General features: G+C 43.9%; 1 protein-coding gene and 1 long non-coding RNA gene across 5 annotated transcripts in view; one reads left to right on the top strand and one right to left on the bottom strand.

Moving 5' to 3' along the window:
• Window positions 1–1,240: 1,240 nt before the first annotated feature.
• LOC103670982 lies at window positions 1,241–12,539 on the bottom strand. Its single transcript, XR_570698.2, has 3 exons — window positions 12,274–12,539; window positions 11,423–11,569; window positions 1,241–1,917 (listed from the first exon to the last, which is right to left on the bottom strand). It is a non-coding gene; the product is annotated as an uncharacterized LOC103670982 (long non-coding RNA).
• Window positions 12,540–12,811: 272 nt separating this feature from the next.
• RBBP5 (RB binding protein 5, histone lysine methyltransferase complex subunit) overlaps window positions 12,812–21,891 on the top strand; it is a 40,872-nt gene continuing 31,792 nt past the window's right edge. Inside the window, exons 1-2 of one of the 4 annotated variants that reach the window (XM_040636510.1) lie at window positions 12,812–13,002; window positions 13,554–13,609. Coding sequence is in view for 2 of the 4 variants with exons in the window: in XM_008699525.2 (XP_008697747.1) it covers window positions 12,984–13,002 (19 nt within the window). In the remaining 2 variants the exon portion in view is untranslated. The remainder of the gene's footprint in view (window positions 13,003–13,553; window positions 13,610–21,891) is intronic. The other 3 variants (XM_008699526.2, XM_008699525.2, XM_008699527.2) reach the window with 3 other exon arrangements.

Below are 21,891 nucleotides of genomic sequence, written 5' to 3'. Positions count from 1 at the left end.
GGGAACACAAGCAGGGGGAGTGGAGAGGAAGAAGCAGGCTCATAGTGGAGGAGCCTGATGTGGGGCTCGATCCCATAACGCCGAGATCACGCCCTGAGCTGAAGGCAGATGCTTAACGACCGCGCCCCCCAGGCGCCCCGAACCGCTCCTCCCTTTACCCATCATGCCTCGAAGCTTCCCACTGCGAGGTGTCTTGGCTGCTTTGCCGGTTGCCCATCGCCCTGCCTCCATCACTTTGACAGCCCCTTCCCTCAGCTTTCCTCAGTTCCCCATTTCGAGTACGCCCTCTCTTTCCTGACGGGGACCGAGGTTGACACCTAGCATGACGAAGGTGTGTTGAGCAAACTGTGTGGAAACATCACACACAGAGTCGCACAGAGCTCAAGAGGGCGCTTGGTGTTTGGGGAGCTGAGAGTCTGGTGAGGCCGAAGGTTGGCGGGCAAGGCGGCACTGGACAGAAGCAAGACCGGAAAGACTGGCAGGGCCCCGAGGGTGAAGGACCCTGCAGGCCATGCGTCATGTTCCCAGAGCTCGAGCTCCCGAGACACTGACACCGAGACAGAGACTTAGGGGGCAAGAAGTAGTGGGGAGCCCTCCCAGCCTCTTTGGCTCAGCAGCTGAGAGAAGTGACGGAAGCGAAATGAGCCAGGGAGCATCTGAAGGGCAGGAAGCAGCCCAGCAGGCCTCAGGTAGCCCCGGAGAGCTGCAGGCCGCAGACCACACTTCACAGCTGTCCCACCTCGAGCCTGCAGGCCGGAAATCCAAGGTCTCGGCTGTTTTAAAGGTCGCACGGTACTCGAAAGGGGTCACAGCCCATGTCTTTGGCCCCAAGGCTGGAACCAGAGGCAGATCGTAGCGCCTGCATTCTTTGGCCCCAGACTTGGACTTTCTCCCCGTCCAGCTTCTAGTGCCCTCACCAACTGTGGACATATTTCATCGTTTGGCCTTGTGAAGACTTAGTAAAGTAGAATGAGAAGCTGCGATGAATGTCCCTGCTATTACCTTTTTCTCTCCGGCGACACGTGATCCCTGGGCAGCAGCTCAGGAGGCTTTCAGAGACAGAAGTAGAGTTGGGCAGACCCCTTAAAGCGTCCCATTTAGGGGTGTCTGGGTGGTTCAGTCGGTTAAGTGTCCAACTCTTGGTTTTGGCTCAGGTCATGATTCTGTGGACTGTGGGATTGAGCCCCACATCGGGCTCTGTGCTCAGCATGGAGTCTGCTTGAAAGATTCTCTCCCTCTGTCCTGTCCCCCCTCACTCGCACTCTCTCTCTCCAATAAATAAACCAATCTTTAAAAAAAATAAAGCATCCCATCTAGGCTCCTCTTTTATAGCAGAGGACATGGAGATCCAGAGAGCAAAGGATGTCACGGTGCTAACTGGAGGGTAGGACAACGCTAACACCCATGTCTCCTGATCCCCAGGCCGGTTTTCCTTTCTTAATTATGGCTCCCACTGGTCCTCTGAGTTGAAGAGCAGTCTGGCCAATGGGTTTCTTCATCTCTCGTCCAGCCATGGGGTCTGGCAGTCTCATGTCCAGCAGCCCTATCTAATTTCAGGCACTAAGGAGGAGACTGTGGCCCTGAGATGCAAGAATAGCTTTGGAAGAAGAGCTTGCTGAACCAGAAACAGAGGTGAGGGTTGAAGGTCAGGGCAGGTGAGCAGGGAGGCGGCCTGAGGATGCTGCCAAGCGCTCACAGGTTGTGGAGCTGACGGGGGTCACCGGCTGGCCTGGCGTTTCTTGGAGGGGTAACTGCTCCATCCCCAGACCCAGAGGAGGAGGACCTTTGGCTGGACAACACCACAGGCTGGATCCAGAAGAGCCATTACAGCAGGAAAAGAAGGGTCTGGCAGAGCAGAGAATGAGGGTTCTGGGCAGCTTGAGAAGGTTCCCATTTGTCTTTGGTGGGTCTGTTGAGCTGGGGGAGGTAAGAGATTAAATTTTAGAAGGTAAGCCCTGGCCCAAGGAGGTGGAAGATTTAAAGATTTTATTTATTTATTTGACAGAGAAAGAGCACGAGCAGGGGGAGCGGCAGGCAGAGGGAGAAGCAGACTCCCCAGGACCCTGAGATCGTGACCTGAGCTGAAGGCAGATGCTTAACTGACTGAGCCACCCTGGCACCCCACTATTGAGCTCTTGAGGCTGGTGACTAGTGAACTGAGTAAAGCAGACAGCCCTCCCCAGCGTGGCTGAATATTACCTAATCCACTGAGGGCAGAGGAGGGCTGAATTTACTCTCTCTGTTCAGGCTGGGACATCCATTTCTCCTGCCCTTGGACTGGAACTCCTGGTTCTCAGGCCCTTAGCCTTGGACCAGGACCTACACTATCAGTCCCACCTGGTTCTCAGGGCTTTGGACTCAGACTGAATTACACCACCAGTTTTCCTGGTTCTCTGGTTTGCAGAAGGCATATCATGGGACTTTTCTTAGCCTTCATAATCATGTGAGCCAATTCCTAGAATAAATCTCTCATAAACACACACACACACACACACACACACACACACACACACACATTCCATTTCTCTGGAGAACCCTAATATAGCAGTACTTAGAGGGAAATTCATAGCACTGAACGCATATATTATTTTTATTTATTTATTGAGAGAGAAAGGAGGAAGGGAGGGAGGGAGAGGGAGAATCTTAAGCAGACTCCAAGCCCAGTACAGAGTCTGATGTGGGGCTTGATCCCACGACCCTGAGATCATGACCTGAGCCAAAATCAAGCATCAGATGCTTCCCAGACACCCCTGAATGCATATGTTAGAAAAGAAAAAAGCTCTAAAACCAATCATTTAAGTTCCCACCTTAAAAAAAAACCAACTAGAAAAAGAAGAGCAGATCTGTCTCTGAGCACTGAAATAAAGTTCTCAGACACCAATCTGAGCGGCCGTGCAGGGCTGCCTCTGCAAGGGACAGCAGCAGCAGCTGAATCCTGCACAGAGCTTTCATTTTATTTTTTATCAGAAAAGCAAGGACAGATGCCTCCAAGCGTGGGACAGGGGTACAAAGGGATGGGAAATATCTTGCAGCAGGCTTGCATTCTCCCCTACGTGTAGGCACACAGTGAGTCAGTCATGGGATAAGGGAGGAGCGGGAGGTTTGGGCTAGCAATCGCCAGGTGCGCAAAGGGGAGACTGAGGGTTACATTCTTTCAGAGCTCCTAACTTATGCCCTGCCCCTGGGGATCGTGGGATCCTGCTCCTACAGGGCCATTGCATTCAACGGCCTAAGAACAGGACTGCTGCTGACGTTTCAGCTGCTTCCACAGTCCCCCCTTAGGGCTTATAATATGTGTCCTAAGCCTAACTCCACAAGATTAAATCCAAAGTAAGCAGAAGAAAAGAAATAATAACATTGAAAACAGGAAATCAACAAAACCAAAAGCTGGTTCTTTGAAAAGATATTTTCTTTGAAAATATCACTAAAGTTGATAAGCCTCCAGCTAAGCTAACTAGGAAGAGAGAAGGGGGCAGAGGCAGAGGGAGAAGCAGGCTCCCCACTGAGCCGAATGCAGTTCGCAGTTTCATTCCAGGACCCTGGGATCATGACATCAGCCAAAGGCAGAAGCTCAACCAACTGAGCCACCCTGGCGCCCCTAATATCATTCTTAATAATGAGCAACTAGAAGCTTTTCTATTAAGGATGTCCGCTAATCCGCTATCATCACTCCTTTTCAACATTGTACTGGAAGTCCTAAGCAATGCAGTAAGGGAAGAGTAGCAAGTAAAAAGCATACTTATTGGGAAGGAAGAAATAAAGCTGTCTTTGTTTGCAAATGACCTGATTGCCTATGTACAGAATCTGAAAGAATTGCCAAAAGCTTCCCGGAACTAATGAGTGATTATAGCAAGGTGACAGAAAACAAGGTGAATATCAAAAGTCAATTGCTTTCCTACATATCAGCAAGAAAGAAGTAGGATTTGAAATTAAAAAAACAATACGATTTACATTTGCACCCCCAGAATGAAACACTTTGGTATGAATCTTACAGAATACGAACAAGATCTACGTGCGGAACTCCGCACAACTCCAACGAAAGAAATCAAAGGAGAACTAAATAAATGGATATTCCATATCGATGGACCGGAAGACTCCGTGTCATCAGGATCAGTTCTTCCCAACTTGCTTTATAGTTTCAATGCAGTCCCAGTCAAAATCCCAGTAAATTATTCTGTGGATAGCACCAAATTGACTCTAATGTTTATATGGAGAGGCAAAAGACCCAGAATAGGCAACGCAATATGGAAGGAAAAGAACAAAGTCAGAGGACTGACACTACGTGACTTACTATAAAGCTACACTAATCAAGACAGTGCGGTATTGGTGAAAGGACAGCTAGACCCACAGAAATAGTCACCTGATCTTTGACAAAGGAGCAAAGGCAACCCAGTGGAGAAAGATGATCTTTTCAACAAATACTACTGCAGTAACTGGACATGCACCTGTAAAAAAAACGGAACCTAGAGGCACCTGGCTGGCTCAGTCGGTAGAGCATGCAACTCTTGATCTCAGGGCTGTGAGTTCAAGCCCCACGTTGGGCATAGAACTTACTTAAATGAAAATGAATCTAGACACAGACCTTATACCTTTCACAAAAGTTAACCAAGATGGATCACAAAACTAAATGTAGGGCGCCTGGGTGGCGCAGTCGGTTAGGCAGCTGACTCTTGACTTAGGCTCAGGGCATGATCTCAGGGTCGTGGGATCGAGCCCCACGTTGGGCTCTGTGCTCGGCACAGAGCCTGCTTGTGCCTCTCCCTGCCCCTTCCCCCACTCTTTCTCTCTCTCAAATAAGTAAATAGATAGGGAGCCTGGGTGGCTCAGTCAGTTAAGTGGCTGCCTGCGGCTCAGGTCATGATCCCAGGGTCCTGGGATCAAGTCCCACATAGGGCTCCTTGCTCAGCGGGGAGCCTGCTTCTCCCTCTCCCCCTGACCCTCCCCCCACTCATGCTCTCACGCGCACTCTCTCTCTCTCAAATGACTACAAGATCTTTTTATAAAAAGTAAATAAATAAACTAAATGTAAAATGCAAAACTACAAAGTTCTTAGAAGCCAGAATAGGAAAAATGCAGACGACCTTGCACGGGGACTTTCAGATACAACACTAGGCGGCATCTATGAAAGAAAGAACTGAGAAACTGGACTTCATCAAAATTAGAATGCTGTGTTCTGTGAAAGACACTGTTAAGAGAATGAAAACACAAGTCACAGACTGAGAGGAAATGTTTGCATAAGACACAGCCGGTAAAGGACAGTTATCCAAAATACACAAAGAATGCTTCATACTCAAAACAAATAGAAAATGACCTGATTAAAAAATGGGCATAAGATCTAAACAGATACCTCACCAAAGAAGATACACAGATGGCAAAAAGCATTTGACAAGATGCCCCACATCATATGTCGCCAGCAAAATGCAAATTAAAACAGGAGATACCACTACACACCTATTGGAATGGCCAAAATCCAGAAAACTGACACCACCTCATGTTGATGAGGATGTAGCAACAGGAACTTTCCACTGTTGCTGGGAATGCAAACTGGTCCAGCCACTTTGGAAGAGAGTTTGGCGGTTTCTTAGAAAACTAGACATATTCTTACCACACAAGCCAGTGATCATACTTCTTGGCATTTATCCAAAGGAAGTGAAAAGTGTGTCCACACAAAAACCTGCACATGGATGTTTTTGGCAGCTTGATTACTAATTGCCAAACTTAGAAGCAACCAAGATATCCTTCAGCAGATGAATGGACAAATAAACATTGTCTGGTACAGCCAGACAATGGAATATTATTTGATGCTAAAAAGCAATGAGCTGTCAAGCCATGGAAAGACATTAAGGAAACTTAAATGCATACTGCTAAGTAAAAGAAGCCAATCTGAAGAGGCTATGTATTGTAAGAGTCCAACTATGCGACGTTCTGGAAAAGGCAAACGAACAAATAAACAGAAACTATGGAGATCACGAAAGGATCACTGGATGCCAGGGGTTTCGGGTAGGGCAGGATAAGTTGGCAGAGGCCAGAAGGATTTTTAGGGCAGTGAAATTACACTGTATGACACTATAATGGTGGATATATGTCATATATTTGTCAAAACCCATAGAATATACAATAGCAAGAGTAAATGCTAACGTAAACTAAGGACTCTGGGTGACGATGATGTGTCATTCATTGTATGTTCATCAAATGTAACAAGAGTACCACTCTGGTGGGGGACGTTGGTAATGGGGGGGGCTAGGCATGTGTGGGGGCAGGTGGTGTATGGGAAATCCCTGTATCTTCTGCTCAATATTGCTGTCAATCTAAAACTGCTCTAAAAAAATAAAGTGTATTCAAAAAAAATAAAGACATTCACTTTTGACTTAAAAAAAGCTATTTAAACTAGGAATAAAAAAAGAATTGCTAACTTTTCAACTCATTTTATGATGCTAATGTGGTATCAATAGCAAAACCTGATAAGGACACTAAGAAAACTGTATAGACCGATCTCAAGACCCTGAGATCATGACCTGAGCCAAAATCAAGAGTTGAACGCTTAACTGACTGCTGACTGAGCCACCCAGGCGCCCCTGTATTTCTTGATATATTCTGGACATGAGCCCTTTTGAGGTTCTCTGGATGAATACGCCTCTAGAAGAGAACCTCCCAGTTTCTGGGAGCACCACACCAGAAGTCTCCACATCCCCTCGCAGATGAACACATTCCGGCCTGGGTTGAGGTAGCTTCAGATTCTATTTACGAATCACTGAGGGTGGGGGACATTGGAGAATAAACTCTTCTTCCTTCCCTCTATACAGACTTATTGCCACACAGAACAGTTGTTCTCTTTCCTTGGAGTGCCCATAGCTTGAAGTCGGACTTGTACAAGTTCTGTAGGTTTTCTTAAAAAAAGAAAAAAAGGTAAGGGGCGGCTGGGTGGCTCAGTCATTAAGCGTCTGACTCTTGATTTCCGCTCAGATCATGATCTCTCAGGGTTATGTGATCAAGTCCTGCATTAAGCACTGTGTTGGGCTCCACACTCAGTGGGGAGTTGGCTTGGGATTCTCCCTCTCCCTCTCCCCACCCCCATGCTCTCTCTAAAATAAATAAAATCTTTAAAGAAAAGAAAAAACGTAAAAATAGGAGGTATAGAAGGAAAAATAGGCAAATGGGGAAAAAAACTACACTGAAAACCACATCAGTGGTTTTATCTGATGTTTTTTAAAGGGCTTGAATTTGAACTTCATCAAGTATATTAGCAACCGGTCCAGTCAAGTTGATTGAAATGATTACACTGGATTGGAGACTCAGAATTGAGAAGAAACCAATGTGCTGTTTTCATATAATGTTTCTTTGTTGCTTTTTCCTTTACGCAATGTTTGTTTTTGAAAAGGAGCAACTGTGGGTTTAATTTAAAGCAACTTTTAATGGTTGTTTTGGTTTTAGAAATGGTTTTGCAAATCTTCTCCTTTTGAAATGATACTGCCTTCCGTATTCCCACCCAGCAGAAATGGGGTTTGAGCATTCTGCCTTGTTGGGGAGTGGAATGAGTTAGGACTTTTGTAATTAACAAAACACGTTTTGGAATAGCACAAGCAAAAAAGGTTCTCTTTTATAAAGGTCCAAGGATATTTAACAGAACGAGAGGATGTTAACGCAGCATGTTCTTGGGATCAAACTGGATGCAGAAAGTATTATCTTTGATTTGCTTCTGAACCTCTGCTTTATTGTTCAATCTGAAGCCAGCTACCATGGTTTCCATCTGTTAGACGCCAGTAGCCCTCTCATTCATATCTGAATACATCTAAATACATCTCATTCATTCATATCTGAATACATCTAAATACATCTCATTCTCGTCAACAGATGTGCCAGACTGTGGGGGCCACTCGGTCCACACTCCAAATTCTCGGAAAGGAATCTAATTGGGTTCAGCTTGGGTCAGGGGCTTATCCACAGAGCCATCAACTGTGGCCTGGGGGGATAGGGTGTACCACGTGAATGCGGCTTCTCTTTCTGCTAAATCATGGTTGACAAGTGGAGGTGGACTGAACTAGCTACCTGATTTGTGGGGCCCTGTGCAAAATGAGAATACAGGGCTCCCTTGTTCAAAGATTATTAAGGATTTCAAGATTGCAACAGCAGAACATTAAATCAAGGGTGGGGCCCTTCTAAGTGTAGGGCCTTGGATGACTACACAGGTCCTGGACCAAGAGGCTGCTCCATGCTTTGGACCTGGAGGAAGAGCCTCCAGAATGAATTTCTAGACCCCATATGTCGAAACTTAGAACGAGTGATTTTTGTTTTGGGACATAATTTAGACTGAGTGTTATGTTTTCCACCTTGTTTCCCCCCATTTCCTTATCTCCTTCTCAGGTTCAGTAACTTTATGTGGAATTGCTTGGGTGTGAATAAGTTGGGTTTTTAAGTCTCTGCCTCTTCCTTTCTATTATGAGGCAATGATCTTCTGAAAGGTTGTATAAAGTGTGCATTTGACTTGGGTCAGTCATCCTCGTAAGAGTTGATGGAGAAGGAGTTAATGTCCTTTTTTAAAAAAAAACCTTTTACCAAAAAAACAAAACAAAACAACCACTTTTTACCTTGAATTATTAGACTTACAGAAAAGTTTCAAAAGTGGTCTTGAGAGTTTTCATATGTCCCTCCCACATCTTCCCCTAATGTTACCATCTTATATAACTTTAGTACAATTGTCAGAATCAAAAAAGATTAATGTTGGTACAATACTGCTAACTTTTACCAGTTTTGTTCATGTCTTTTTCTTATTCTAGGCTCCTGACCGGATCCCACACAGCATGTGGTTATTTCCTTAGTCTCACGCAGTCTGTAAAAGCTCCTTTGACTTTGTCTTTCATGACTTCGACTTTTTTGAAGAGGACTGATCAGTTATTTTGTCAAATGTCCTGCAATTTGGGTTTGTCTGACATTTTTCTCACGATGAGGCTGAATATTACGGGTAACATTGTGTCCTCAGTGCATTGGATCAGGTTCCTGATGTTGCTTTGTCTTGTTACTGGTGATGTTGACCTTTATCACCTGATCAGGGGATCATGTGGCTTCTGCTAGATTTCGCACTGTACAAGTACTATCTTTCCCTTTGTAGTTAACAGATATCTTGCAGGAGATAGTCTGAGACTATGCAAATTCTGCTTCTCTTCAAACTTCGGCCCACTCATTTTTGCACTCATCCATGGTGCTTGTGTTCTTTTTTTTTTTTTTTTGTCTCTAGGCTTGTGGTATCCAACAGAAGGCTCATGTTAGTTCTTCCCATCCTTTTTAGTGTAGCTATGGTTTTGACTTACAGTGGGTTCATTTTTTAGTATTTTTTTATTCCATTTGGGCTCTCCCCACATCCCAGTTGGTTTTAGTTATTTCTTTATTTTGGGGGTATGGGAAACACTACCATTGTTCTAAGAGTCAGAGCTACACAAACATATACTCTGGGTATCACTATCTCCTCACTCCTGCTACCCCATTCTCATTTACCCCCCCTTTCCATCTTTTTCCCACCTATCCCCTACAGGAGATCAATCTCCTTAATGTCTGATTTATCTTTCCTGTACTGCGTTTCTTTTGCACAAATGGACAAATGCGGCATATTTTCTTATATTCCCTTCTTTTTTAGGGCGGCATTTGTGCTTTGCAATTTTCACTTAGAAATATGTCTTGGCAACCACTTTACATCAATTTACAGAGTTCTTCCTCATTTTCTTAACAGCTGCCAAATATGCCATTGTGTATTGTGCCACAAATGTACAAACACTTCGATTGCTTCCAAAATATTGCAGTTACAAATAATACTGCAACGACTAACCTTATGTGTATGCTTCTTCCCCATTGTTGGAGTGTACTTTAAGTGAATGTCCTAGATACATACGTACATCCATCTATTTCTTTCCTTCCAATCATCGCTAGAACTGAGAGCTGTGTTGATATTACTGACTCTTTCATGCTTTCTTTCTCACCTCTGCCTTCGAAGTCTGCAATCTCTGACAGTAAGCACAGATAGTGGTCATGAGTACATGAGTACATTTTCTCAGAAAGTCTTCACTCCCTGACAAAGCCAATAACTTGGGTGGCACCCCCAGTCTTCTGTTATAGAAATGGTTCTCAACCTTGTCTGAACATGAGAATCACTAAGGCTCTTTTAAATACATCAATGCCTAGAAATGCTCTAGGTAGATTCTGCAATTAATGCAGAATCTCTGGGTGTGGGACTCAGGCACCTGTGTTATTCTAAGGTGCCCAGAAATCGCGATGTGCAGCTCAGGCTCAGAACCACTGGGTTAAATCCTTGAAATGTGACAAAATCTCTCGGCCCTTACCATATTCCCTGTGATTTGAACCAGCTGCCAGAGTGTATCCTGGCTGACCTGAGAGGTGTTCCACTCAGAGAATTCCTGATTTTCCCTGGAGGAGAGGAAAGTACCAGCTGGCTTAATTTAGGGAGATCTGTAAAAGTCTTTAATGAGACGGAATTTCAACCTAGCCAAGAAATACGTTTTTTCTCATAGAGAGTCTGAATGACAGCGACAAGTTGCTTCAGGCCAAGAAGGAAGAATGTTAAATTTCCTTTCCTCCCCTTCAACACACAAACTGGGGTACCTTCCTTTGTAGTTGGCAGTATTAATACGCTCCAACTAACACTTGCAAAGCAGAGCCCACTATACTGTTTTTCATCAAATCAAAGATACCATGACTTACAAGACACACAGTTATCTTATGTAGCACTAAGAAAGAAAAAAGCCCACTGCTAAATAATTATGAGATACAATTAAATAGATTTTTAAATGTGGGGACATGTGCATATTAGAAATGATGACGTATAGATTAGCCTAAACCTCTTCTTTGAACTCCAAGTCAGGATGGCAACTTGAATATCTCACAGGTTCTTTAAACCTAACATGTCCAGTGGGGAACCAGGATGGCTCAGTCGGTTAAGCGTGTGCCTTTGGCTCAGGTCATGATCTCAGGATCCTGGGATGAAACCCCACATCATCGTGCTCCCTGCTTAGGGGGGAGCCTGCTTCTCCCTCTCCCTCTGCCCCTCCCTCTGCTTGCGCGTGCTCTCAAGTAAATAAATAAATAAAATCTTAAAAAAAAAAAGGAGCACACCTCTTTAAAAAACAAAAACAAAACCTAACATGTCCCAGTCTGGATTCTCCATCTACCTTGCCAAAGCTGTTCCTTTCCCTGTATTCTCTGCCCTGTCAAATGGAATCCCCCATCAAACTAGAAACATGGAAGTTGAGCCAGTCTCCTGATGTTCTTTGCTTTCCATATACAAAAGATCTTTCCCATTCTATCAGTTCTGTCCCCTACTCCTCTCTTGAATGCACTGCCTTCCTCTTTTCCTCTGTTGTGGCTTTGGGTCAGGTTGTCCTCATCTCTCCACAGGATTACTGCAGTGATCTCCTACCTGCTTGCTACTCCTTCAATCAATCCTACTTCACACCGTCCTTGTTTTCTTTCTTAAACATCGATCCGATCACATTATTCCTCACTTAAATATCGCACAAGAGAAATACTGCATCCACAAAACAGGCAAAGTTCATGAACAGGCCACCTTACAGAAGAGAAAAATACACATTGATACACGTGAAAAGTTGCTCATGCTCACCATAAATGTAACAATGACATTTCCCCACCTAGCCAACTGGCAGAGTTTGAGAGAACTGATAACGAATGAGCACAAGAGCGTGCAGAAGTACTCCTATTTACTGCTCTCGGTAGGACAATATTTTGGATGGCGTTTCTCCACGTTCTGGATATGTGAACGAACGCAAACCGCCTCCTGTCTCTGAGCCTCAATTACTGAATTTGGTCAAATGGGGCCCGTAAGGGCCTCAAGGAAGTGAAATAATTCTGGGTCAAGTGATTTGTAAATAACAATAGCTAACATTTTACAGGGCGCTTGCTGTTCTAAGCGCTTCGTATGTGTTAGCTCAACCAACCACAATAATCCTGTAGGTACTCTCATCATCACCCTCATTTTTACGTACAAGAAAACATTGCCCAAGGGGCGGGGTTAGTAAGGGGTGGAGCTGGGATTACGGGCATTCAATCTACACCGGGGGATCGAGCTCGAGTCCTGTTTTTCCGGAAAGTCTACGCCATTCTCTTCCTTTTTAAGATAGTTAACAGAACCCATAGTCGAAACTTGTTTATGTAGCATTTGCTCTCCGTTAGCAACCACCAACTGGCCTTTTCTAACTGGTTTGTGTATCCATCACAGTCCCGTCTGATGGAGCTCCGGGGAACTCAACCCACCTCTCATTCCCATTCGTTTGCGGCGTCCTGCTCAATGCTGGGTACACAGTAAAGCCTTAGAGGCCTAACAAATGCTATCGTACATTTCCGTGGGACCAAAGGCATAGCCTTATAAATATTAAGTAATTTTCACGAGACTGAAACATACTGAGCAAGAAGCCTACATACTGATGAGTACGCGCCCTGGGGAGTGAAAGCTCCGCTCCACGCCCGAGCACTGAGGGCCGACCCTTCCCGCTTTCCTACGTCCCTCAGACTTTGCCCGGAACCTTTCCCGCGGCATCGGAAGCAGCCGGCCGGGACATCGCGGTTGAACACACAACACTGCAAGGACTAGTAGTCTAGCTATATGCCTGAAAATTCTAGCTCACTTACACGATTCGGGAGAAAACGTCCTCAAATTCTTGCACTTTTTAAAGTACTAAGTGACGATAACATTTTTGTCCCTTAGTCGATAGCGTCCTCAAATGATTCCGAGAGAATTTATTCTTCTTTTTGATTAGGCATATATATGGGCAGCCCATTTGAAACGAACAAGGAAGGCGGGGGAAGAAAGCGGAAGCTGCGGGGTCTTCTAAACCAGAAAGTCTCCGGAGCTTGCGCTAAGCTATTTGCGGCGCCCCCCCCCCCTTACACGCAGGTCTCAGAAACAAGCGGGGGGAAGAGGCGTCGTTCCTGGAGCTGAGACCAGGCGGCCGCAGTCCTCAGGGATGAACCTCGAGTTGCTGGGTGAGGAGGGCTATGGTTGCGTCTTAGAAAACCCTTTGGTCCTGGAAAGGAGGGAACCTGGGCGGGAGGGACTCAGGCTGCAACCTTAGGGGCATAGTTCTGCTGTGGATCATTGGGCGCTCCTGTTATGGAGCAGCAGCGGGAGGAGGAAGCCCAGCTTCTGCCTAAGCAGAATGCATTGCTTTTCCCGAGGCTACTTTCAGATCAGTGGTGGAGTGGTAGGGACAGTTTGTGACTTCGATTTGATTACAAGGATCGAAGGTGCTGAAGTAGCCCAGAGCAGGCAGGACCAGAGGTTTGGGAGAGGAAAGAAACTGAGGATGTGAGGCTTGAGGTGAAGCTTGGAAGACGTGTCAGGGGTTTGGGTGCCTGGAAAAAGTTAGATTGTTTCGTGGAAATACGGGATGCCAAAGGAGGGAAACTTGGAGATCTTCTAGTTCAAGTCCTTCATTGGACAGATGAAAAAAGTCTAAGTGGGTAGGGACTGGAAGGCACTAAGTGAGTAAATGACATAGTTGGCACTGGAATCCAGTTATCTTGACTTTTTACAGGATGGTGTGTGAAACACTGAAAATTACAGAAGCAGTTGCTTTTTGTCACCCTCTCTGTGAGTCATTTCCTCCCTAACCCTTACCCAAGTTGTTAAAAACTTAGGTCCTTTCTTCTAGGTTTTCATTAGGTGTTTAGCATGATAGCCTAGGGATGTCTGAGGTTTTCTGGATTTCCTAAATGACTTGGCCTAAAGTTAAGGTTCTTTAAAAGACAAACAAAACTCAGAAGTTATACTGGATGTTAAAAGGGCTACAAAGATTTTAAGGAAATGGTCCTTACCTTTAAGGAACTTTTTGTAAATCGGAGATTAAGGTGATTATCTAAAAAGCCATAATATATTGCAGAACATAGGCCTTTAAGGGTCATTACCAAGTGCTAAGAACACTGAGAAGAGGGAGTGGATGTCTCTGAGGCAGCAGAAGAAAGGTAACCAGGAACAGAAAATCTAAGGAGGAGTTGGAGTTTTGAGTGGATATTTAAGATTGATAAAATAGTGACAGACTGAAGCATGAAGATACAAAAAGTGCTTATTAGGAATGTTTGCGCTAAGACATAAAGAATGTTCCTGCTTGGCCAGGTTGTGGGTACTGTGAATATAGGGAAGGCTTAGAGATGCCATCTGTTTTGTGGAGGCTCTTGAATGCCCAGCTGAAAAGTTTGTGCTTGTTAAGGAAGGCCGGGGAGATCCATTGAAGGTTTTTGACCTGGTAAGTAACTTAATCAGAGCTTATGATTTTTTTTTTTTTAAGATTTATGTGACAGCAACATGTCATTGAGTCTTGGATGGTGTGAAACCAGTTTGGAGGGCTAGAGTAAATGAGTGATAAAGAAGGCCTGAGCTAGCAAATGTAATGAAGAGACACTGAGCAGGTAGAGCTCACAGAATTTGAGAATTGATTGCATGTGGTGGTGGTGGTGAGGAACTATGAAGTGAAAATCGTGGGAGCCGATGGTGATATTATTGATAAACATTTAAGAAAATTGGGAAAGGACAGCACTGGGCATGTTGAGTGTGGATCTGGGTTTCAGGAGGTAGGTTTAGATTTATGAGAGAGATGAGTACTTTTCCTGCACGTGGGCTTGCTGAAACCTTGTGAGTGGATGACAAGACCAGGGGAAAAGGTGGGAGGGGCAGAAAGAGAAAAATTCGGAGGGCAGAATCTTGGACAGTTTCCTCTGTTTTGGGATTAAGAGGAGGAATAAATGATAATAAATTAAGAGTTATTTTTGAAGTTTTTAAGAATAAGGGTCGACCTCTGGCTTCCACTCCACCTCCCACACCTTCCTAAAATGATTGTATTCTAGCTTTGGCTCAAGTTGCTTAGGGGTGCCAAGTTGCCTAAGGACTATACAGAGCAGGGCTTTCTCAGCTATCAGCCTCAAGTGCTCTACAGCTGGCTTCTGAGAGCACACCAGTGTCTATCCTCTTCCACCTCTACATGGATAAATACATGGAAGCACTCAAAAATTTGCCTAGCTCTGGGGCGCCTGGGTGGCTCAGTCGTTAAGCATCTGCCTTCAGCTCAGGGCGTGATCCCGGCGTTCTGGGATTGAGCCCCACATGAGGCTCCTTGGCTGGAAGCCTGCTTCTTCCTCTCCCACTCCCCCTGCTTGTGTTCCCTCTCTCGCTGGCTGTCTCTCTCTCTGTCAAATGAATAAATAAAATCTTTTAAAAAAATGATTGTTAAAAAATAATAATAAAATAAAAATTTGCCTAGCTCACAATAAGTACTATATAACTCTTAATTTATTATTACTGAAATCAAGAGTCGGACACTTAACTGACTGAGCCACCCAGGTGCGCTAAGAAGGTTAGACAATATAAAGGAAGGCTGGGTCCAGAAATCTACATTTCTATGGAAATAATTGAGTTTTAAAGGAGAAAGTTAATGATTGCAGATAAAAAGCCTGAAGGAACAGAAGTCATGTGATGGTGGAAGACTGTCTGGCATATAAAGGAAAGGAATGATAATGTGTTCTTAATGTGGACACTCACGATACTAATTTTACTTCTGCATATACTTCTGAGCCCTTGCTGTGTATCCAACGGTTCACGCTGGAGATACAAAGTTAAATAAGAGCTTTTCAGAACTATTTTTACTATAGCTCACAGTAAGAATTTCTTTTTCTTGAGAGAGGGGAGGGGAGGGAGAGGCAGAGGGCAGGAGAGAGAATCTTTTTTTTTTTTTTAAAGATTTTATTTATTTATTCGACAGAGATAGAGACAGCCAGCGAGGGAGGGAACACAAGCAGGGGGAGTGGGAGTGGAAGAAGCAGGCTCATAGCAGAGGAGCCTGATGTGGGGCTCGATCCCAGGACCCCGGGATCACGCCCTGAGCCGAAGGCAGGCGCTTAACCGCTGTGCCACCCAGGCGCCCCAAGAGAGAGAATCTTAAGCAGGCTCCATGCCCAGTGCTGAGCCCGATGCCGGGGCTCGATCTCACAACCTTGAGATCATTTGGGTGTTCAACTGATTGAGCCATCCAAGGTGCCCAAGAAATCTATTTTCTATCACAACTCATCATATGTACAAATACATATAACTAAGTTTCTCAAAATTATACTCAGTCCCTGTATGCTCAGTGTCCTCTGATGCCCTGTTCTAATCTATTAAAAAACTTGTTGGGGTTCACTAAATTGATTGATCCACTTATGATGGGTTGGGTCCTACCGTTTGAAAAACATTGAAATAAGATACAGCCTTTGCCCTGAATAAATACTTAGAACTAGGGGGAGTGAAACATAAATAATCGTGTCTAATATGGAACCATAATAAGTGAATGCATTATGGGAGTTCAGCTGAAAGCAATTCATTCTGCATTGTTGAGGTTGGCAGAAGAATTTGGGAATGATTTTACAGAGGAAGCATTATTTGACCCAGACAGCACAGGTAGAGTAGGGCTTTTGCAGATGGACAAGTTAGAGAAGGTAATTAGCAGTGCCGAGAATAGTTGGGGCAGATATTCTGAGGCACGAGTGTGTGTGAATGTTCAAGAAGTGGTCAGTGATCTCCAGCTGGTGCGTAGGGTGGGTTCTGCGAGGTTCTACACTAGGTGCTCATGGGAAGTTAGCCAAACATGCAGTGGAAAATACTGGTTGGGCCAGAATGAAATCACTTTTTAAAATTATACTTAGACGTTTAGTATACTGTTGGGTGAGGAAGATTTTTAAGCAGCTAAGTGACAGGTGAGATTTGGGTCTTGGGAAGTTGGTTGTGGCAGCTCTGTGAGGGAGGCGAGACTGGAGCCAAGGACTTGTAATTATGGTGGTGAAGGCATCGGATGAGGGTGGGGTGGGATCCACACATATGAGTTGCATTTCTCTAAAAGAAATGCCACCGACTGTGTCCTCCCTCACTTGTTAGATTGAAGAAATAGAATGGAAGCTGCTACTCTGCGTCTAAGCGTTACAACAGGGAGGAATTGGTTAAATGGAAAATCTAGGGCCATTGGGAGAAAAGGGCCATGCACTTCTAGAGCTCATGATAATCAGGGCTTTAAGGAGATGGATGTTGAGCAGTGTGGAGAGTAGACCTTACTCCATGTCAGAAGACCAGGAGGAAGAAGGCTGGAAAGGCTTGGAAAGCTAAAGGGCAGTTTCGAGAAAGGATCTTCACGGGACAAAAAGGAGGAGGCGCTTGAAGAAGCTGGTGTGACTGCACTGGAAGCAGTGTGAACTCGTGTTCCAGAAAGGTGGCTCCATAGCCGGAGGTGAAGGTCTGAGGGGGACAGGCTTTTCAGGAAACTAATGTGGTTGAAGGCCAAGACGGCAAAAATGAGGTAACTAGAAAGGGTTTGTAACATGATGTGGAGAGTGACGTGTAAAAAAATTCCTGGTTAGTTGGGCTGGATGGTGTAATGCCAAAATTATTCGGCACCTAGCAAAGACCTTTTGTGTGCCCCCGGGGGGCTTTATTGGCAGAGGGGAAGTGGGAAGCTTAACTTCTAATTTTTCTTTTGTCTTCTCTGGGAAAAAGTATGGTTTTTTGGAACAAATAAAGTGAACACTGGTTGTTGCCAAGAAAAACTCTCCCTAGGTGGAGATTTTAGGTAGGTCACTTAGCTCACATCTCTTGGCCGTGAGGGCGTGACTGGTGGTGATCTTTGAGATTTGGGGAGAGTAAGGAAGATGTACTGAAGGAAAGCAGATGGACACATTTTGACTTTTAATAAAGGGTGGGTGTGTTGTGTTTTACAGATGATAGACTAATAACCTGAGGTCAAATTAGGGCAAGATTCTAGAGCCATTTTAGTGTAGTTGTAGTTCAGAGTATGGTTTCTGGGTCAGGTTCCAATTTTGCCAGTTTTTAACTGTGTGAACTTGAGAAGTGACTTAACTTTAAAGCCTGACTTTGTTCGTCTGTGAAATGGAATGTCATAGTTCGCTCCTTGGGGAGTCATAGATACACCAGATGGAGTTGGTGCGCCAAGTAAACTTTATTTGAAGCACGTAAGGAAATCACGGGGAATAGCTTCCAAAGCCATGACTCTGAGCCAGCGTGAATGGGTGCCTTCCATTTAGGGGGGGAAGCCCTGTTCTTGCACAGAGAGGTGAGCAGGTGAGCTTAAGGCTATGCAGGGCCCTTAAGGAAACCTACACATACATTGTTATGTAAATGAAGCTTGTGCTCCTCCCTGGGCAGAGATTTTAGTATTATAATGAGGTAGAGGTAGTTGGAGGTCACTCCATGGTCCATCTGCCCGAGCACAGTTAAGGGTTATGCTCAGACTGGTCTGGGGGGTCTGAACCCTGCTGCTGGAGGCATGGTTTCAGTTTCCGTTTGCCTGCGTGAAGAGGTCAGTGGGAAAGAAGAGCTTGAGGAAGAATGCGGGACAGAGGTTGGCGAGTACCAGCAGGTGGGCGGTAAAGGTCAGGTCTTGGGGTCTAGCCAGTGACAGCAGTAGTCACTTCATAGTGAAGGAAGAGCGCCGAATGGAAATCCGCAAAAGACCTTGGGACAGAGTCGGACACATAAGCATTCAGTAAGTGTAGCTGCGAATGACAAACGCAGGTCTGAGCACTTCGGAGAAATGATGAGCTAGTGTGAGCTTAAGTCTGGAAAGCTCGTTGTGGTTCTTTAATTTCTTGCTTTTCCGATGAACAAGTAGAGCACATACTCATCTCAACAGTGCAAACAGCTCAAACACGCATACAGAAAAAGACTGCCTCTCTCCCCTTCCCCAAATGGTAACTGTCTAAAGTTTATCCTTTTATAGCTTATTCCTTGCTCACACAATTAAACAAATTTATTAGAGTTTTGTTCTCGCTTTTTTACCGAAATAGAACCTTTTTATACACATTATGTGAATCTTGCTTTCTTTACGTAACACTATAGGATGCTGTTCCTACACATGAGGAGATAATAGACCTGATGGATTTTAATGCATTCATGTAGATACACACACGGTATAGAATTTTAATGGTAAAATTGGCATGCTTTTAAAAAAAAAAGTGGTCTTTTTTTCCCCTTGCCACCTCCTTTTTGTTGATAATCCCGTGTGTTTCCTTCCATATTTTTCTCTATGCTTATATATACTTGTGTGTGTTTGAGTGCGTGCGCGTGCACACATGATAATAAAAAATGAGATTATATAATATGTACTTTGTGTTTTGTATTTTTTTCTACTTAGTAACACCAGTGCAAATTTCTCTAAGAGAATTAACATAATTTATTAGTATTTTTTTTAAAGATTTTATTTATTTATTCGACAGAGAGAGAGACAGCCAGCGAGAGAGGGAACACAAGCAGGGGGAGTGGGAGAGGAAGAAGCAGCCTCCCAGCGGAGGAGCCCAATGTGGGGCTCGATCCCAGAACGCTGGGATCACGCCCTGAGCCGAAGGCAGACGCTTAACCGCTTTGCCACCCAGGCGCCCCTTTATTAGTATTTTTATATTTGAATACAAAGTAATTTATTCATCCATTCCACTATTAATGGACATTTATCTTGTTCCCGGTTGGGTAGGTTTTCTTTGTTTTTTGGCCACCAAGAACAATACTTGAAATACTTGTACTTCTGTCTCATTGTTGCGTTTACATCTATGGAGATTAGATTCCCAATTGTAGCATTGCTGAGGTAAGGACTATATAAGTTTTGCTTTTAATGGATGCTGTCAGATCCCTTTTCCAAAAGGCTATAACAGTTCCCATTTTTACAGGTAATGAGTAAAAATGTCCCTTTGTCCTCCCCTCCACCCCCAGGTGTTCTCTCCCTAAATTTTCCTGTTTTTTTTTTTTTTTAAGATTTTATTTATTTATTTGAGAGAGAGAGCACGAGCAGAAGCAGAGGGAGAGAAAAAGGGAGAAGCAGACCCTCTGCTGAACAGGGAGCCTGATGCGGGGCTCAGTCCCAGGCCCCTGGATCATGACCTGAGCTGAAGGCAGATGCTTAACCGACTGAGCCCCTCAGGCACCCTTAAATTTTCCTGTTTAAGGATGAAAGTGGCATCTCATTTTTATTTCTCCAGCTACAACTGAGTTTGATTACGTTTTCCTCTGTTTAGAGGCCGTCTGATTTTGTTCTTCTGTGACTTGTCTATTCATGTTAAAAATTTGTCTTTTGGGTTTTTTCTTACTGATATATAAACTTGCTTTGTAATACAGGTATCAGCTCCTATCAGTCATCTGCCTTGAAGATGTGTTTCTAAATCTTGACTGTTAATGGGAACTTTTGCCGTGCAAGATGTTCAACTTTTATTTAATCAAACCTATGTCTCTCTCTTTTTTTTTTTTTTTTTGGTGTTCCTCACTTGGTTAAGGTTTTCCCTACCCTGGATTATACATGTAGTCTCCTAGATATTCTTCTAAGACTTTTGTTCTTTAAAAACATTAATTTGCCTGAAATTTATATGTAATATGAGGGGAATTAATAACTTTTTCCTCCACCTTCCTTATTACCTGTTCCTTAAATATTTTATATGTTTGTAGCCACTGTGAATGGAATTTTTCCTTACATTTCCATTTTTGGATACTAATTGCTAATGTAAAGAAAAGCTGTTAATGTTTGATATTTTCCTTGTATAAGCCACCTTACCCTATTTTCTAATTTTTTTTTAAGATTTTATTTATTTATTCGACAGAGATAGAGACAGCCAGCGAGAGAGGGAACACAAGCAGGGGGAGTGGGAGAGAAAGAAGCAGGCTCATAGCGGAAGAGCCTGATGTGGGGCTCGATCCCAGAACGCCGGGATCACGCCCTGAGCCGAAGGCAGATGCTTAACCTCTGTGCTACCCAGGCGCCCCATGCCACCCAGGCGCCCCCTTATTTTCTAATTTTTTTAAAAAATTTATTTTTAAGTAATCTCTGTACCCAACATGGGCCTGGAACTCATGACCCTGAGATCACGAGTCGCTGGCTCTTCTGACAGAGCTAGCCAGGAGCCCCTTCCCTATTTTCTTATTGATTTAAAGCTTTCTTATTCGAGTCTCTTGTGTTTTCTGGGTATTCGATGATAGCAAAAGAGAAATAGTTTTATCTCCTTATATTCAATGGTTAAACCATTTATTTCATTTTCTTACTCCATTGGCTTGAACCACGAAGATGGTTTTAACTAATAATGATATTTCCTTCCCTAGTTGCAGATATTAACTGAAATGGTTTTAATATTTCACCTTTTGGAATGATAATTGTGTTTTTGATAGATTTTATCATTTGTTGTAGTCCTCTGTTCCTTTTATTAGAAGTGATGATGGTGTTTAGCAAGTGTGTTTTCAGCATCTACTGATAGGATCGTGTGGCTGTAGACGTTCTTGACTAAGGCTATACATTAGAGCGCATTGTGCCTGCAGGTGTTTGGCGCGCCCTTGCCAGATAACCCTGTTCCTTGTTTTTCCTGCTGTATCGTAATGTCTTCTTACGTGGTACAATAACAAATTCCAGATGCTTTGTGTTTAGAATTTGGTTATAATTGTATATGCTGTTAGTTACTTTGCAAGTCTGCAGAGTGTAAAGGTGAAATACTGTGTACCATTTATGTTGAGAAAATTCTGTTTTCCTTTTTTTATTGTCTGACGGTTTGCTGTCAGTTATGTTGGCTTTATAAAAAATATTTTTTTCTGCTCAGAATAGCTTGAATAATATAGTAATTATCTGCTGCTTGAGATTAGGAGAAACTGCTCGCAAAATCCTTGTGGGTTTGCTCCCCCCCCTTTAATGTTACATCTTTAACAACCTTTCAGTGTGTTTTTACTCATTGATCCAGTCAGGGATTTTTCTTCTGTAATTAGTTTTGGAAGTGTGTGTTTTGCTATAGAAGCCATTCATGTTTTTGTATCAAGTGTATTATGAAGTTAAATCTCTGAAGAGGGTTTTATTTCTCTTTGGCATCCACATGTTTGGG

This window comes from Ursus maritimus, unplaced genomic scaffold, assembly GCF_017311325.1.
Source record: "Ursus maritimus isolate PB19 unplaced genomic scaffold, ASM1731132v1 scaffold_2, whole genome shotgun sequence".
Lineage (NCBI taxonomy): Eukaryota > Metazoa > Chordata > Mammalia > Carnivora > Ursidae > Ursus > Ursus maritimus.
Note: the sequence above shows the minus strand (reverse complement) of the source record. Positions and strands in the feature narration are given on the sequence as shown.